This window comes from Uranotaenia lowii, chromosome 1 (genome assembly GCF_029784155.1).
Source record: "Uranotaenia lowii strain MFRU-FL chromosome 1, ASM2978415v1, whole genome shotgun sequence".
NCBI lineage: Eukaryota > Metazoa > Arthropoda > Insecta > Diptera > Culicidae > Uranotaenia > Uranotaenia lowii.
In genome coordinates, this window is record NC_073691.1 from 47,004,061 (window position 1) to 47,023,032 (window position 18,972).

Here is an 18,972-nt window from a genome sequence, read left to right on the forward strand (position 1 = left end):
TAGTTCACTTTTTTTTAAAGAAAAGAAAATAGATAGGGAAATATGAAAATAAAAAGAATTATAGACGAAGATCAATAGCTTTAAGGAAAAGATATATTTCGAACATGTAGTCCAAGTCTATCACTGCCAGCACATCTCTCACTGGAACATAGGGTGGTTTTCCTCGGGCCCGAAGGGAGTCTATGAAATTCGTTCTAGCGACAAGATGGACCTCGCACGACCAAACAATATGCTCGATGTCGTGGTAACCTTGGCCGCAACTACACAAATTGCTGCCAGCAATATCAAAACGATAGAGTACCGCGTCTAAGGAACAATGATTGGACATGAGACGGGAAAATATACGAATATAATCCCGACTCAGGTCCAATCTATTAAACCATGGTTTAAGGCTTACCCTTGGGATAATCGAGTGCAGCCACCGACCATCCTCATCCTCGTCCCATTTGCGTTGCCAGTTGACAAGAGAGTTTCTTCGAACTAAAAAGTAAAATTCGTTGAAGGCAGAGATGCCAATGTGCCTGATTTTTCAGGCATTGCCTGATGTTTCGAGGCTCTGCCTGACAACCTGATAAGCCATTGAATTTCCCTGATTTTTGAAAATATGCCTGATTTTGCCTGATTTTGGCGAATGTCATGAAAAATGGGTAGTAAGGAACTGGAGTAGGTACCATAGCTGAAGTGAAAATGTGAAAATGTGGCTGAATCTTCCGATTTTAAAAATTGATTTAAATGGAATCTTTCGATTACTTGATGCAGTAGAATTATTCAACCAAGTAGGCTCACAACACATAGGAGTGAAAATGTGGAGCGATGACCAAAAAAAAAAAAAAAAGGTCATCACTTTGAGCCACGTTACTTTAACGTAGCCTGATTTTGCCTGATTTTTATTTCGCCAGTTCCCTGATTTTTGAGAAAAAATGTTGGCAACCCTGGTTGAAGGCGATTTCACGCTGATACGTGTCGCCTTCCATCGCCCCCACCTTTGCCAGAGAGTCTGCCTTCTCATTACCCTCTATCGAGCAATGAGAGGGAACCCAAACAAAGGTGATGGTAAAGCGACGTTTTGATAAAGCACTCAAACTATCCCGTATCTTCTCGAAGAAGTATGGCGAGTGCTTTCCCGGTTTTATTGAGTGAATTGCTTGAACAGAACTCAGACTATCCGTTACAATAAAGTAGTGCCCGACTGGCCTTGAAGCGATACTGTCCAAAGCCCAATGAATTGCTGCTAACTCTGCTATATACACAGAGCATGGTGACTCGAGGCTGTAAGAGGCGCTAGATATTTCGTTGAACACTCCAAATCCTGTTGATTCCTCTATAAGTGATCCATCAGTAAAGTACAATTTATCAGCATCGACGTGTCTATATTTAGCTTCGAAAATTCTTGGAATCAGAAGTGGACGATGCGGATCCGGGATTCCACGAATTTCCTGCTGCATAGACAAATCAAACTGGACAGAAGAATTATCGTAGTCTGGGCTACAAACACGAGCAGGAGAATACGAAGAAGGGTTTACCTGCATCGACATGAGGACATGGTATATAGACATAAATCTTGTATGAAAATTTTGCTCAAGTAACCTTTCAAAATTAACGATCACCAATGGGTTCATGACCTCACACCTAATGAGGAACCGAAGTGACAGTAGATTGAATCGATCTTTCAAAGGGAGTATTCCTGCCAAAACTTCAAGACTCATGTTGTGCGTAGAGGGCATACAGCCCAAAGCGATGCGAAGACAACGGTATTGGATACGCTCGAGTTTTATGAGGTGAGTTTTGGCAGCCGACTGGAAACAGAAGCTACCATATTCCATAACTGAGAGGATAGTTGTTCGATACAATTTTAAAAGATCTTCTGGATGGGCTCCCCACCAGGTGCCAGTGATTGATCGGAGAAAATTGATTCTCTGTTGGCATTTTCCTTTCAGATACTCTATGTGTGCTCTCCAGGTACATTTGGAATCAAACCAAACCCCAAGATACTTAAAACACCTCGATTGAGTGATCGTCCTGCCAAGAAGTTGGAGCTGTGGTTGAGCTGGTCTATGCTTTTTAGAGAAAACCACTAACTCCGTTTTCTCTGGAGAGAACTCGATTCCAAGCCCCAAAGCCCAGGATGACAATCTGTTTAAAGTATCTTGTAAAGGTCTGTGCAGATGTGACTCAGTATTACCTGTTACAGATACTACGCCATCATCTGCAAGTTGTCTTAAAGTGCAGCCTTCAGAGAGACAACTGTCGATGTCACTTACGTAAAAGTTGTACAAAAGTGGGCTTAAACATGAACCCTGCGGGAGACCCATGTAGGAGGTTCTTCTAATTGCAATATCTCCGTGAGCAAAGTTCAGATGTTTCTCACAAAGCAAGCTGTATAAGATGTTGTTCAATAGAGGAGGCAGACCCCGGGAGTGCAACTTGTCTGACAAAACCTCTATCGACACTGCATCAAAAGCTCTCTTTATGTCTAGAAACACTGAAGCCATTTGCTCACGTTTTGCATACGCCATTTGTATCTCTGAAGACAGCAAAGCAAGACAATCGTTTGTCCCTTTGCCCCTTCGAAACCCAAATTGAGTATCTGAAAGGAGACCATTTGCTTCTACCCACTTATCCAAACGAAACAAAATCATTTTCTCCATCAACTTGCGTATACAAGACAACATCGCTATAGGACGGTACGAATTCGCATCGGATGCTGGTTTTCCGGGCTTTTGGATAGCGATAACTTTCACTTGTCTCCACTCTTGGGGAACAATGTTGTTCTCCAAGAATTGATTAAATAAATTTAACAAGCGAAATTTTGCTGCGTCCGGAAGGTTTTTCAACAAGTTAAATTTGATTTGATCAATTCCCGGAGCTGAATTGTTACAAGAGAGGAGCGCAAGTGAAAATTCGACCATCGAAAAGCTGGAATCCAGACCACACCTATCAGAAGGCACGTTCCGGATTATTTTTTGCACAGGTGTAGAATCTGGACAGACTTTCCGTGCGAAGTTGGATATCCATCTATGTGTATATTCTTCATATTGATCGATTACGCATGCTTCGTGCAACTTTCCATAAGGTACTCAAGGATGTTTCCCTTGATAAACCACCCACAAAATTTCTCCAATACTCCTTTTTCTTCCCTTTGATCAATTTTTTGAACTGATTTTCAAGGGAAACGTATGATTCAAAAAGGACAAGGGTTCCATGTTTTCGAAAATGTTTGAATGCTTTTGATTTGTCCTTATAAAGCTTGGAACACTGCTGGTCCCACCATGGATTTGGGGGCCTTCAAAGAACAGTTGAATCTGGGATGGGTTTTGTTTGGGCGCAAAGTGCACTTTCATGGATCAAACGTGAAAGGAAGTGATACTCTTCCAAAGGAGGTAAAACATTCATAGAATCAATGGCATCTGTTATTTCGTCCGAGTACTTTTTCCAGTCGATGTGTCTTGTAAGGTCATATGCCATATTTGTTGAATTTGAAGTGCTGGCCCCATTGGTGATTGTAATTTTGATTGGCAAGTGATCACTACCATTGGGATCAGGGATTACCTTCCACTGGCAATCCAATGATAGTGAATTTGAGCAGAGTGAGAGGTCAATTGCACTTGGTTTTGCAGGAGGTTTAGGTACTCGTGTTTTTTCACCCGTGTTCAAAATTGTTAAATTGAAACTGTCACAAATGTCATAAATAAGAGTAGAACGACAATCGTCAGTTTGTTCTCCCCAGACAGTTCCATGTGAATTGAAGTCACCCAGGATCAACCTTGGCTCAGGAAGCACTGAGCACAGGTCCTCTAGGTGATTTCGATCCACTGCAACTCTATGAGGCCAGTACAAACTGACAACGCATAAGTCCTTACCTCTTATAGTTGTATGACATGCAACAGCTTCAATTCCTCCTGATAAAGGGAGGTGGATTCTATAAAAGGAGTGGCGCTTATTGATCCCCAAAAGCACCCCTCCATAAGAATCGTTGCGATCCAGACGGATGATGTTAAAATCGTGGAAGGAGATGTTTGATTCAGAAGAAAGCCATGTTTCAGAAAGGGCAAAAATATCGCAACTAGTTTCATTAAGAAGAAATTTGAACGGATCCAGTTTAGGGATTAAACTACGACAATTCCACTGTAACACGCAGTGATATCTCCGACCTCTCGGCGTAAATTAGCCATCGAGAGAGATAAACACTGAAATGAGGGGCCAAGTTTGCATCAATTGCTTCAAAAATGTCTTTAATACAGGAAGCATTGTTGTTACAATGCTTCTGATGGATTCAGAAACGTTGAAAAACGAAAACATTCCATTTAGAATGTCAGCCAACTTAAACAATCCCGGCTGGGAAGTGGATTCTGACAAAACTGCATTTTTCATGGGGGCCTTTGAGGTCCCTGCTGGACTTGGATTATTCTGTGGTGAAAATGTCGTGCGGAATCCAGGAGGATTTAGTTTTTGTTGTTCTGCAGCATTCGGCTTTTTAGGGACACTGATTGGAGGGCTCATTGTAGGGATTTTCTTGGGTATTTTGGGTGTCTTGGGAGTTGTTTTAGCACGTTTCCGGGAGTTCGCAACGAAAACAAAAGGGTTCTCCTCGTCAGTCGCCTCTTCGTTGTCAACTGGCAACACAGAAAAGATGTTACTCGAATGAGGTTGGGCCAGTGGAGAAGCGCTCTTTAAGATAGAGGCATAAGAACGTCTCGATCGTTCTTTTAAAGAGCGCTTCTGTTTATCCCAGCAACTCTTGAATGCCTCGCACGAAGAGATTTCATGGGGTGAGCCCCCGCAATAGACACATTTCTGCTCTATTGCTGAGCATGCTCCAGCCCCATGATTCTCCCCGCATTGGGGACAGCGTGGCTTATTGCAACAGTGCGACGCTGTGTGCCCCAATTTGATGCAATTTTGACAATGCATGGGTCGAGGCACGAAGAGTCGCACAGGAAGCCTTAAAACTCCGTCAATCAAGACGTAGTGAGGGAGGGCGGTACCCGCGAAGGTCACACGAAATGAAGCTGAAGGCGAGTACTTTGTAACTCCATTTACGACGTTGGCAGTATTGAGTTGACGGCAATCCACGATTTCGTCAGAAGTCGAATCGAGGCTCTTGAACTTACCAACGCCGTTGGATTTAACGTATTTCGCGTCCAGACTCATTTCTGTGATCACGCCCTCAATCTCTACGTCTCGAGACGGGATGTAAACGTGATACTCTAAATTCAGAAAATTGCTGGCTACAATCTCGTTAGCAGCTTTCGAGTTACCCACAACAACGCGCAGCTTGTTTGCACGCAATTTTGTAACACTGGTTACAGAGGTCCACCTCGCCAGATCTTTGGTGATCTGTACCACATTGAGAGGCTTGCCGTTCTTTTTGGGCCGGATAAAAACCACCCAAGATCCAGAAGAAGATGAACCTTCCGCATATTTTCGGAGCCGGGTTGTTCTACTCTCAACTGATGATGAGGAATTACTGTCCGTCTGAGAAATGTGAGCATTTGAGGGACCAGCAGCATCTGGATCCTCCAGATGCTCCTCATTCTCGTAGGTCATATTCTCATCATTATCAGTTGAGGGGTTTAACCCCCCGCCTTCGTTCATATTTTTTCAACGGAGACACTAATGTCTCCGTTTTAAAAATATGAGCGAAGCACTTAATTGTTGAAATATTAAAAAGGGAAAAAAGATAGAGTAGAAACAGTGAAAAAATAAAAGAAATTACAAACTTGTTTGATTTTTTCGTTCTTCACGACTATTCGGCCAATTTCCAAGTCGTATATATGGTCCAGTGTCTAACGATGGCTCCAACCACGTGGTCTTCCTTCGTTGATTGAAGATGGCTGCCACGAATCTCAACGAGCGGGACAACCAGACTAATGAAGATTATCAGGCCGTTTGTCAAACAATGACGACGACCTTCACCCGCCTGGTAGGGGAAACACTTCCAGAGGGGGCCACTTCACTTTCACGGGGAACAACTGCAGGCAGAAAAAAACTGCTGGCCTCCAGCACTCGAATAGCCAAGTTTCGGGAAAGTCCTTTACTTTGCTAGCGAGGGCACTTTTCTGCTTCGGTAGCTAGCAGGAATTTGATTGTCTTCTGTGTCACCATACGGCAAAAAAAACACCGGATTGAACGCGGTAACTGTCTCCTATCAACCGAACAAAGGATACTTTTTTCACACACGAGGCTGCACAAAAACACGACCGTGTTCACTGACTGATGGGAGACGAATGATTTTAGGAATATTGTCCACACAGTTGTTTCCCATAATCGACCTTTACCGCACCCGGAAGAGGCCATCGAGTGTGTTCAATCAAAGCTTGGAAAATGGACAGTTGCGCGATGGCTCATGGCGCGATGGCTGGGGAAAGTTGATAGAGTGCATCGGGAGGTCTGAGGTTTTTTTTAATTATTGCGGACCGCAGCCGTACGTTCATTTTTTCTTTCAAAAATTGTAAGTAACTAAATTTTCAATAGGGAAATTATAATGGTTAACCTAAATTTGTTTATTTAAGTACCTCACAATGAGCGCAGAAAGTCTCCGAATAGGAAGAAGGGAACCAAAAGAGATGTGCTTATCATCTAATCGGAGCAGCGACCACTAAAGCACTTGGAAACGGATCCCGCAGAAAATCCCTTACAGCGACGGAAACCATCATCTGGCAGATAGTTTTCTGGAGGGTCAAAACAAGAAAAATATCAACTGGCATGATAAAACAGGTTTGTTTTATTTGATATATTTTCACATGAATTAATTCATTCTAATCCTGCTCTGTGCATGATGTTTCCTATTTGGTTGAAAATCTAAATTTTTGGTTTTCAGTTCAGCACCCTCTATGGTTTAAGTTAAAGTTTTGAGACTAGTGTTTAATTTCATTTCGAGTTAAACTATATTAGATTTGACTTTAACATCATTTAGCAATTTTAAATTTGATTACATAACTGATTATTTTGTAATGAAAAATATTACAATTTCAATCCTTTTTCCATGTATACTACATACTTCTTTTTTAACTATCATACACAGGTGGCTGCATCGAACGGAAGCAAATCCGTACCGGAAGCTGGAGACTGATGAGCTCCAGAACAGAACCGAGCCGGCTGAGCCATATGAAAGATGATAATCTTCGGCAACGATCGCCCCCGAGGAACTGCAACTGACAACCAAAGAGAAGGAAGCCTTTTAATATCGCCCGTCAAAGTTATTGATTTGTGATTAAATCGTTCCAATTATTACCTTGAACGATATGAATAAAAAGTTAAATGTTGATAAGATTTTTTTTTTTTTCAAGAAATTCCTCCCAACTCTACTTTTGCAGCGAAATTTCCAAAATGCATGGGCATCCCCATGTCAAAATATACAGATAGTCTGTTCAATGGAGTCTAGTCGAAACGGGTCGAAACAAGTAGATATGGATTGACAGTTGATCACCTGTCTCTTTCTAATTGACTTCGACCGATTTCTACCAGGTCGAAACGAATCCTGCTGCCGAGCTGGATTGGTTTCGACTGATTTCAACTTGCTCCGTTGAACAACGACCTGACTAGTTTCGACCAAAACATTGGCTCGTTGAACATCTATCAGTTGATAGAAACCAGTTGAAACCGATTTTTACCAACGGTTGAACGAAGCTAGAATTGACTAACTGGCTGAAAGCTTTCGAATGTATAAAAGCTTTTTGCTCACGCTCTGCGTAAAGCGCCCAAACTTAAAACTAAGTGGAGACACTTTTCTCGAATCTGTATGGATTTTTATACAGAACAGAGTAACTTTGTTTACCGTGCACGGAAAAATTGACTTATTCATAAAATGTGTTGCGATTACACCATCACTATAACTATATCGGTTGTTGCTCAAAATTTGTATTTCCCCAATTCAATTTTGAGTAGTTTTGGGTTGCCAATATACATAAACGAACTAAATGTCGATTATTCATGCTCTGTATAAAAAGTTTGCTGTTGTTGGAAAGCTTTGGGCGGGGATGTCAAAGCAAAACATTTTTAAGACACTCATAGTGTGTCACGATGATTTCAATTTTTCATCTTTTTTTACGTCGAAATCATCATGAATAGTTTACAAAAGGTATGTATTCTCATAATTTAACCATTTTACTTTTTTTTACCTTACTATCCCGAATAGAATTGTACCGTGAAAAAACCATGAATTTCATATTCACTGACCATAAATTGCATGGTTTACACCATGATTATAATCGTCCACGATACCGTGAATACACATTGGAATTCATAGTTTACGACCATACATTTCATCGTTTCGGCAAAAATAACCATGAAAAAGGGGTATTGTTATGCAGCGTGACCATGAAAAAAATGGCGATTTCCCATACATTGAGAAGCCCAAAAATATGAAGTTCATTGTTGTAGCATCTTCCAATTTTTCATAGTAAAATTATGAAAACCCGATGATTTTCATTGTTATACCGCTGTAATCAAAATTTTTGTTTGTTGGGTTTTTTGTTCTCGTTTTTTTCTGTCATCATTTTCTTAATTTGTTTAAATAAAAAAACAAATGAATTTATTACCATTTATTATTAATTCTCATAATTTTAACACTTTACTCACACATTTCATCATTCACTGGATTGGTCTGCGACAGGTTCCGGCATTCCGTCGTTCTGAGGCAAATTCCGGCATTCCGTAGCCGCCCCCAGTATCCATTGGCTATCGCCTCCTGTGCCGGATGCAGTGTTTCGGTTGTATTTTGCTAGAATTGATAGAAAAATATTATAACGATGATTGTCTCTTGTTAAATTCGATATTTTTTGACTCACCGTTTCGCCCATCTCCGAACACTTCGAATAATTTTTTTAAAAAATTCCTGGAAACCCCGATTGCCGACCTAAAATAATTGCAAACAGGAAAAAAAACGTGCTGTTCTGCAGCTGTCAAAAAACCACCAATACACGATAAACTTGGAAATTTAAATTCTTGAATAAATTACGCTCGCTGGATGTTCTTTTTACCATTAGGTTCATGGTCACATTTAAATTCAATGGAAAAGTAATGTGATACCATGGTTCTGTTCTATTCGGGATGTTATTTTAGGAATATTGTCCACACAGTTGTTTCCCATAATCGACCTTTACCGCACCCGGAAGAGGCCATCGAGTGTGTTCAATCAAAGCTTGGAAAATGGACAGTTGCGCGATGGCTCATGGCGCGATGGCTGGGGAAAGTTGATAGAGTGCATCGGGAGGTCTGAGGTTTTTTTTAATTATTGCGGACCGCAGCCGTACGTTCATTTTTTCTTTCAAAAATTGTAAGTAACTAAATTTTCAATAGGGAAATTATAATGGTTAACCTAAATTTGTTTATTTAAGTACCTCACAATGAGCGCAGAAAGTCTCCGAATAGGAAGAAGGGAACCAAAAGAGATGTGCTTATCATCTAATCGGAGCAACGACCACTAAAGCACTTGGAAACGGATCCCGCAGAAAATCCCTTACAGCGACGGAAACCATCATCTGGCAGATAGTTTTCTGGAGGGTCAAAACAAGAAAAATATAAACTGGCATGATAAAACAGGTTTGTTTTATTTGATATATTTTCACATGAATTAATTCATTCTAATCCTGCTCTGTGCATGATGTTTCCTATTTGGTTGAAAATCTAAATTTTTGGTTTTCAGTTCAGCACCCTCTATGGTTTAAGTTAAAGTTTTGAGACTAGTGTTTAATTTCATTTCGAGTTAAACTATATTAGATTTGACTTTAACATCATTTAGCAATTTTAAATTTGATTACATAACTGATTATTTTGTAATGAAAAATATTACAATTTCAATCCTTTTTCCATGTATACTACATACTTCTTTTTTAACTATCATACACAGGTGGCTGCATCGAACGGAAGCAAATCCGTACCGGAAGCTGGAGACTGATGAGCTCCAGAACAGAACCGAGCCGGCTGAGCCATATGAAAGATGATAATCTTCGGCAACGATCGCCCCCGAGGAACTGCAACTGACAACCAAAGAGAAGGAAGCCTTTTAATATCGCCCGTCAAAGTTATTGATTTGTGATTAAATCGTTCCAATTATTACCTTGAACGATATGAATAAAAAGTTAAATGTTGATAAGATTTTTTTTTTTTCAAGAAATTCCTCCCAACTCTACTTTTGCAGCGAAATTTCCAAAATGCATGGGCATCCCCATGTCAAAATATACAGAATTGACTAACTGGCTGAAAGCTTTCGAATGTATAAAAGCTTTTTGCTCACGCTCTGCGTAAAGCGCCCAAACTTAAAACTAAGTGGAGACACTTTTCTCGAATCTGTATGGATTTTTATACAGAACAGAGTAACTTTGTTTACCGTGTAGTATTCGTGTCACAATTCAGGAAGTGTCACTAAAACTTTTCAATGTTGGGAACATTAACCTCAAAAACGACAGTGTTCGTCGGCTGGCTGCCCAGTTTTTGCACTGAAATTTGTACCGAGAGTTTTTGAGGTTAATTGTCCCGACACATCTGTACACGCTCAGCCAGTGTGCGTAAGAATTGTCAAAAACAACTCTATTCACTCTGTTTGGGAAGTTTTAATTAAAAGGTTGAGAAATTAAATTTGGTCCTTTTTCGGTCGGTCGTAAAATTGCATGTAGATAATCAAATCTTTCCGTCCCTGATGAGAAAACGTTTGATGATGTTTATCTCATGATAAAGGATGCAAACCACAAACAAACTGATTTTTTTAATCACACGCAGAGAAAACTAGGCTTTTGAACCAAAACAAAAATGATTTTGTTTCAAAACATTCATTTTTTTGAATCAAACTCCTGTTTTATTTCAACCAAAAACTTTTGTTTTTGATTCAAAAAAATATATTTTGAAACAAAGAATTAATTCTTTGAACTAAATATTTTTGGATTTTGAATTTAAGCAAATACTTTGATTCTAAATAAATGTTAATTGAGCTTATTTCTTTTAAAACAAGGTTAACTTTTTTTGAACCAAAGGAAAATGTTTTTAACTTGAAGAAATTATTCCTTTAAATAAAAACTTCAGCCTTTGATTCAAAAGATATTTTGATTTGCCTTGCAAGAAGAATACAAAACCGAAAAATCGAATCAAGTTTGGCCGGTCGTGTGAAGATGTAGGTCAGAGTTCACTATATTAGAAGGATTCAGGATGAAGTATGGTAAGTATGTAAATTAAAGAGTGAATATCAAAGATTTTCTATAAGTGATTGCGTTTTTACAGAACCAGAGCCGAAGGATGGTTTCCGTGGATGTCTCAACCGAGATGAAAGCTGCGCACGATGACACCGCTCCAAATCCAGCGGTCGGATCGACAAAAATTTGGACCGGATCGATTTTAGTGAACTTGTTTGTGACCAAGAGTTTCATCTGTTGTAAATAAAAATAAATTTAACATATAAATTTCTTTCTTTTTATTTTTTGAAATTCCTAATAGGAATTTCAAAACAACAGGAAATATGTCCTGCAATTGGAATAAATGGAAAATGGTTCAATGAACCAATATTTTTAAATCTAAATCTAAATAACATTGTGGCGAACGAAAACAACTTTGTATCAAATGAAACTGTTTTTTGTTTCAAAGTATTAAGATTTTGATTCAAAGATTTTTCAAAAGAAAAATTCTTTGAAACAAAGGAAAATGCTTTTGAACCAAAAGAATTTTTATTTGTCCCAAAACCAAAGGAAAAAATCCTTTGTTTTTGCGGCACTTTCCTTTGAAATAAAAAACCTTTTCGCTGCGTGCATATACCGAAGAATTTGATAAACGAATTCCATCTTAAAATCTACAATACAGACTTCTGTGGTTGTATTATTGATGTTACAGTTTCAAAAGCATTAAACAAGTGTCTTGTTATGATTCCTGATTTGATTAAATTTCCGCAATAAACATATTGCTTTGCTGTACAACGTATTTAAAAATGATTTTCATTATCTCAAAAAGAAACATACAACTACACTCAGGCAAATTCTTATTATAACTTTCATAAGATGCGTCTTATGAACCGCTTTTAACAGTGTTTCATAAGAGTCTTATGAAATTCCTTCAGTTTTCATATGAACATCTTATGAAAAATAGAAGAAATGGCATTGTGAAAATATAATGGGTGGTATGAAAAAAACTTAGTAATTGCTTTTGCTAAACTGAATCGAGCAGTCGAGCAGTCGCTTAAAGCAATTGCTTCGGTTGTTATGAATAAAGTTTTTTTTGACAACTGTTTTCTCAGTCAGGAGCTTTTACTTTTAGAACAAGCTAGTTTGGTATGAATAAAGCTCAAATCTGAAGCAATTGCTCGACAAATCTCATAGCAATTGCTTTATTTTCTAAGCATGCTCGGTAGCAGACTTTTCCAATAAAAAATTCTTTAATAACGTCACGAACTTATCAAATTAGCAATATTTCACTTCAAAACAATTCAAAATGCTATTTTCAACATGGATAAAGAAAAGTCGAAGTGATAACCCAACTTTTTTCATATTCCTGTCGTTGTATAAAATCATTCGTCTAAGATGACAATAAACAAATCAATTAGTAAATATTTCAAATTAAAAAAAATCCGGTTATAGTAGAAGAAGTCCCAATTGGCTCAAAGTAAGAAATAAATTGTAATAATTTAAAACATTATACAGATCTCTCATTTTTATATAATTTTTTATAATCCTAAAAATTAAAAAAAAATCTAAATTAAAATGCGCGCCTATTGCCTATTTTTTTTATATTATGTGTATAGCACCAAACCGAATAGCGACAGTTTTACTAGCGACACTTTTTACTAGCGAGATTTCTGTCACTCGAAGGTTTGTTATCCTTTTATCAGTCCAGTAGGCGGTTTTCATGTAGTGCATAAACTTTGTTTTTGTTATTTACTGTTGATTTTCCTTAGGCCAACAATCGCATACTCCAAGTCTCCTTGGAAACTCACTATACGTCGTTATGATTTTCAACGTCGCGACGTATGCGCCGTGTCGCTAGTAGGCGAATCTGCTATGATTATTAGCGCTCATATTTTGGTTTATATCTGCATGTATAATACATCGGATTATTCCGGTCCGAATACATGTGGGAGAGCTTATGATAAATATTGAAGTTAGGCCATTTTTTGTTTGGCAATATTCGAATATGTATTCATTTTTCTTTAAACATCAACATACGAGCAAGCATTAACAAAAAATTCCGGTCGTTCTTACACCCACCACCCGCTTCGTTGACTTCAAGGCTCTTTAGCCGTACTTTTCAATTTTCTGATCGTCTTCTTTCATTTTACTTTAGAAAACTTCAGATTCTGCTGGTTGGATAGCTCTATTTTTCGAAGCAAAAGCTATGTTCTAAGACTTTAGTACACATCCGCTAAGCAAATGTTTATTCATACTAAACTAAGCAAATGCTTTGGACTTTTGCTTTGATTGATTTCGAGCTAAGTAAAAGCTACCGAAGCAATTGCTAAACCTTATTCATACCACTAAATGAACACATTCATTCATTCCATCAGTTTTTTTTATTGTCAAACGGAACGAAGCACTCGCTATTGTTGGTAATTCGTTTTCCTTAACATTGTGATCTTTCTGATTGGTAAGTTTGAAATGTTTTTGATGTGAACGCTTAATATATTAGTAAACTAAAACATGTTTTTTTGTTTACTTTTCAGTATGCTGACCGGAAAAAACGCAAGTTCAAAGAATCGGATGCGGCCAAAAAAACTTCGTTGGAACCGGGGTGTTGCTGTGCTGCTGATGACTACTTCATTATTTTATTAAAAGACATTCGGAAAACAATAAAGTGAATGTTTTCAACGTAAAATATCTTAATTTATTCTAATTAGAATTGATCTTCTGTTTCCATAAGAGCCTCTTATGAAACGCTACAAACTCTCATTGGATTAGGTGTTCATCTTCAGAATTCATTCGCGTCATAAGGGAATCTTATGAATTTCAATGATTTTTCTTATGGCGCCAGTTCATAAGAAAATCTTATGGCATGCATAATAGTATTTTTCTGAGTGTACATATTTATTTTTTTTATGAAAACCAAATGTTTCAAAACTGATGAATGAAGGTTTGTATATGTCGTGTCTAGAGGGTAATTTTTTTACCATATTTATGCATATACATTTGATTTGCTATACCGCTAAAGATTCTTAAATTTTTTGAATCAGTTCAGAGCGTTCGAAGGAAATTTTTATAATTCTTGGGGATAGGACAGTAAAAAAAAAACCGTTCTCCCTTTATTTATTTCCAGCGGTTTACTTCTTGAGCAAAATCAGAAAAAGGGAAACAAAGTGCGCCGCGCCGCCGAATACAAATTTGACGTTTCACCCACATCAACAGATCAGTCGTCGAAAGAAAATCGTGAAAACAACTTGCAAAGTTCTGAGCGAGCAAAGACAGGAAGTTCCCATTCAGAGTGCCACACGAGACAGTGCGTTCGAAGCCGATTTCAACACATTTATTTAAAAGGAAAGGAAGTTTAAACCAACCAAAAAACAGAGCAAAATGCCACGACGTGGAAGGACCGCATCCCCTCCGCCAGCTCAACGCAGGTACGAAAATTTCTTTAATTTATTCATTACAAATAACCCGAGGATAGATTCGAGAAAGATCTCGATTCTTCTGGCTGGTGTCAAGGGGAAAATATTTCTCCGGTCATGCCATGTTACGCAACCAAAAATTATTCTTCATTTTTTTACTAACTTATTTTAAAAATACCTGGTCATGTGACTTGGCATTAATGAGAAAATATGAGAATTAACGGTAAACAAGATGAACTATCCGGGACCAAAGGTCGATAAATATTTTCAAATGGCGAAATAGCTAGAGTAGCGGTGTGTGATTAGAGACGACGTCATTGGATTTACGTCGCTAGTTGCCGCCTACTGGGTGGATGTTGTTTATTGTTGTCCAATAGGGTTATTCATTAATTTCAAATTATTTATAGGCTGCATCTTGGAGAACTTACGAGAAATTTTTTGACTACTCATTTTGAATCAGTTTTGGTGAAATGGGCAAAGGTGAACCTGCACCCGAATTGCATCAGATTGTTTTGTTACTGATTGATCAACATCACACGACAGATAACGATGAGTCAAGTTTATTTACGTATGTTGGATGACAATCTTCAACTCACACAAAGGAGAGGGGAATTTCTTAACTGAATTTATGGATGGTTGTGTTACTGGAGTGTAACTTTTAATTTCTTTGCGACTTCAAGAATCGTTCAATGAGTTCTCATTGTACTTTTTTTTAGTTTTGGGGAGAATAATATTTAGTTTTCTTTTCCAGTTATTTCACTTAAGGTTGTCCAAACTGTTGAGATTGTATAAGAAAATTGAGATTGTGGCTCCAGAGAAATGTATCAGGAGCCGCTTTTTTTTGGAAAACCGTATACCCAGTGTTATTGTAGTATCGAACGTAGGAGTCGGGAATTCAAATGAAGAGATCCAGGGTTAGTTGAACGACAAGCATGACTGGATACAGATGAAATATATTTTAATTTAGGCCGGAAGAATTTTAATAGTGGTTCCTAAGTAGTAGGCTTACTTCTGCTAAAGAGGTAAAGCAGAGGATTGCGTAAAACAGTATGATTTTTATCTACAAAATGGAGGAAAGGGATGTTACCATCTTATTCCTTGGACGGTCTGCAATACGGAAATAACATCACGGATGCAATATCAGGAGAGCCCAAGTTTCCAGATAACCAAAAACGGAAAAAGAGATGGCCATACGATCTGTGTTCTACAACGCACTGAAACTGTATGACAGCCTACCACGGAGCATCGAAGACAGTTCAAATTTGAATATTTTTAAAAAGCTGGCAATAAATCACATAGAACAGACCATTTGAACAAGGATTAATCCTTAAAAGTATCATACAATAGTGATGAAAATCTGCATAAACGGTCTCTCCCACTTCTAAAGATGCGTTTGGGGTGGAGGAAGAACCCAAATGGGCCTGTGGAAATGTCACAAAAAAGTTATAGACTGCGCTATATGCTAAAACAATTTTGTCGAGTACGACATGTGCTCACTCTTGATGGCATCAACCCTGTGTCAGTTGAAAAATGAGCTTTAATCTGTCAGTACTGCATTCGAGAATCAGATTATATTTTGTTAATCCGTTCTTCCAGAAAAATAGTGGATTTCTCGGTCAGAAGACAGAAGGTGTCACGTGCCTTCGATCCGGAAGCCTAACATGGCTCAGGCCCCACAACGTTCTAAACTATGCCCGATGACGATACTTTGGATCGATAATCTCAGTTACCAGGTTCCTGATTCCACAACACTCTTTGATCTTTCATCAAATCTGGCTTGCAGATTTTACTTCAGTGATTCCACTTAGGCGCCTTTTTCACTAATGCTGGGCATATTATCTGTTAAGAGTACTACTTCCTATGGTGGAGTAGTCCGAGGAAGGTCGTCGGACTGGAGGAGGGATGAATGACCACATAGATGTTAAAATCCCAATGATCAAATCAAATAAATAGTAAAAAAAATCGGAAGCTACTGGAAAAATTATCGAGCCTGAATTATTGAAAGGCTCTCACGAAAAAGATATAATAAAGTTCAGCTGTTTGATGAAAGCCAATTTTAAAAAAAAATCTTTTTAGACCTTCATCCAGTATTTCACTCAAATAAATAATTATTCTAATCTAAGGATACAATTTTCTTCTTATTTTTGTCAGAGCTCCACCGGCAGCAGCCGCCCCACCGCGTCCCGCTCCGGCAGCCTCCACCCAGCCGGCTGTCCAGCATCCACCTCCGACGGCCATGGCTGCTCCGATGGCCGCCCCGAGCCAGGGCCCCGGCCTGATGGCCCAAATGGCAGCCACCGCTGGTGGTGTCGCTATCGGCTCAGCCGTCGGCCATACCGTTGGCCACGCCCTGACCGGAATGTTCAGCGGTGGATCCGATGCCCCGCAGCCTGCCCAAGCTGCTGCCGCTCCTGTTGCAGCAGCCCCGGCCGCTTACGGGGAAGGCCCAGCCGGTGCTTCCGGTCCGTGCGCCTGGGAGATCAAGCAGTTCCTCTCCTGTGCCCAGGGACAGGCCGATTTGACGCTGTGCGACGGTTTCAACGAGGCCCTGAGGCAGTGCAAGCTGCAGCACAACGTTTGAAACGTTTATTATTCAACGGGTGGACCGATTTGGCCAAAACACACATTTATCTTTCCGTAGTCTGAATTAGTCATGTTGATTTTGAATGATTTATTTTTTGTTTGCTGAAATAAAGGATACAATCCCGTAATTGGCCAAATGGAGCTTTAATTGTAGCTGTTAGAAGATACTCCTAGGTACTAAATAACTTAACCACTAATTCACTGTGGTTCAATGAAATATAACTTAAGTTCCGAATGTGTCGAAAACAATTTTAAACATAGTTAAAGAGATAATAAATAGATTCTAATTGAAGTATGCGTTGTTTCATTTATAGTGCTGTAAGTAAATGGTGAATTAGTGGTTGAGTTTCGCCATTTCATTGTAAGGAAGAAAATTCCGAATTTAGAGAATTCGTTTGCATGAAGGCGATAACTGAGTGAATGTTGATCAAATAGCACGAGCCATTTCCAATGTTTTCAACTGAATCCTTTTATTAAACTATAATGGTAAATATACATCTAAAATAGCAATTCACGAATAATCATAAGATTTTGATCACTTCACAGGATATAGAAATGAAATATATTGTGAAATCCTTGGAGCTGCATCGGAAGAGAAAAGGTAATTCACTAGAAATTACACGGTAGGTATATGAAGATAGGTAAAAAAGTTGATAACAAACTTCTAATCGCTTCTTATGCAACTTGTCTTCACTATGCTCTTAACACATTACGGACGAAATACGAGAATTCTTGTTTTTCCGCTTGCCGCTAATGTGTAGCTCTAATATAAACATAACTCAAATGTTATGAATATAATAAAGGAACTTTATTCACATAGCTTTATTCTACTAAATTAAACAGAACACTCATAAATACTGAATTTGTAGACTTCGGTTAACACGTTCGTCGCCACGCTCAATTTGGTAGTCAACGATCATACCATGTTGAAAACACCGGTTCTCGTCCGATCACCGAAGTTAAGCAACATCGGGCGCGATTAGTACTTAGATGGGTGACCGCTTGGGAACGTCGCGTGTCGTTGGCATCACCAAAGTTTTTTTGAAGATTGTTGCTTGGTTCGACGAAAAATTTAATCCTGATAGCTGTACAGTATAGCACGCTTCAAAGCTGCAAATTCATTATTTTATTAATTCATTTTCATTATCAATATCTCATTTGAACTTACATTTTGATTTCTTCCTCTTAGTAATACAAATTACGAACCAATCAACTTAAAGCCCGTTAGCATGGACTACCTATCAATTCAACGTACATATCATAAGTATCGAAACTATATCGGCATTTGCGTATCTACTTACGATATCAGTGGGTAATGGGTACCTGGTTCTACAGAGACTGCTTAATGCTCACGGAATACCGTAAATGTCGCTCGACTGTTAGCAGTCGTGGTAACGATATTGACCTACATGTATGGCGGTTGAATGACGGTTTATAATTTCTGTTTTTCTCTAAGTAGCTGATAAATGGCCTTACCTAATTGATATAAACTCTCACTATTCGCAGCTGGTTTGGCTGGATATTAACTGGTCAAACTACCAATAACGACGGTTTAACTATTAATCGCTTAATATAACTTATTCGCGGTACAAGTTCGGTATCACGTGCCCTGAGATAATAATTCGTTGCAGAAAAGTTGTTGGTAAACATCTAGTTGGATGTCACTTCAAAGAGCTATCGGGACTCACACCACTCACGTCGTCAAACCCAGGGGTATTCTTATCATTCCCCCACCCGTGTAGTTCCGGAGCTTTCTGGTTACATCTTGATAAATCACCCGATGATGCTTCTACGTCCAAGAGCGCCAAATTCGCCACCGATTTTGTACTCTCTCCGTTTGCTGAACGAACCACAGCTCGTCGTACTTGACCATC

General features: G+C 38.8%; 1 protein-coding gene, 2 long non-coding RNA genes and 1 other non-coding gene across 4 annotated transcripts; 3 read left to right on the forward strand and 1 right to left on the reverse strand.

Annotated features, from left to right (window-relative positions):
• Nucleotides 1–8,018: 8,018 nt before the first annotated feature.
• Nucleotides 8,019–9,452, forward strand: LOC129740714 (uncharacterized). Its single transcript, XR_008736348.1, has 3 exons — nt 8,019–8,080; nt 9,064–9,277; nt 9,339–9,452. It is a non-coding gene; the product is annotated as an uncharacterized LOC129740714 (long non-coding RNA).
• LOC129740712 (uncharacterized) lies at nt 8,529–8,906 on the reverse strand. Its single transcript, XR_008736346.1, has 2 exons — nt 8,790–8,906; nt 8,529–8,722 (listed from the first exon to the last, which is right to left on the reverse strand). It is a non-coding gene; the product is annotated as an uncharacterized LOC129740712 (long non-coding RNA).
• A 4,844-nt stretch (nt 9,453–14,296) lies between the features above and the next one.
• Nucleotides 14,297–17,235, forward strand: LOC129737849 (coiled-coil-helix-coiled-coil-helix domain-containing protein 10, mitochondrial). Its single transcript, XM_055729010.1, has 2 exons — nt 14,297–14,527; nt 16,667–17,235. The coding sequence occupies exons 1-2, from the start codon at nt 14,481–14,483 to the stop codon at nt 17,094–17,096; spliced, it is 477 nt and encodes a 158-aa protein (XP_055584985.1). The 5' UTR covers nt 14,297–14,480; the 3' UTR covers nt 17,097–17,235.
• A 771-nt stretch (nt 17,236–18,006) lies between these two features.
• Nucleotides 18,007–18,125, forward strand: LOC129740736 (5S ribosomal RNA). Its single transcript, XR_008736358.1, has one exon. It is a non-coding gene; the product is annotated as a 5S ribosomal RNA (ribosomal RNA).
• The last annotated feature ends 847 nt before the right edge of the window (nt 18,126–18,972 follow it).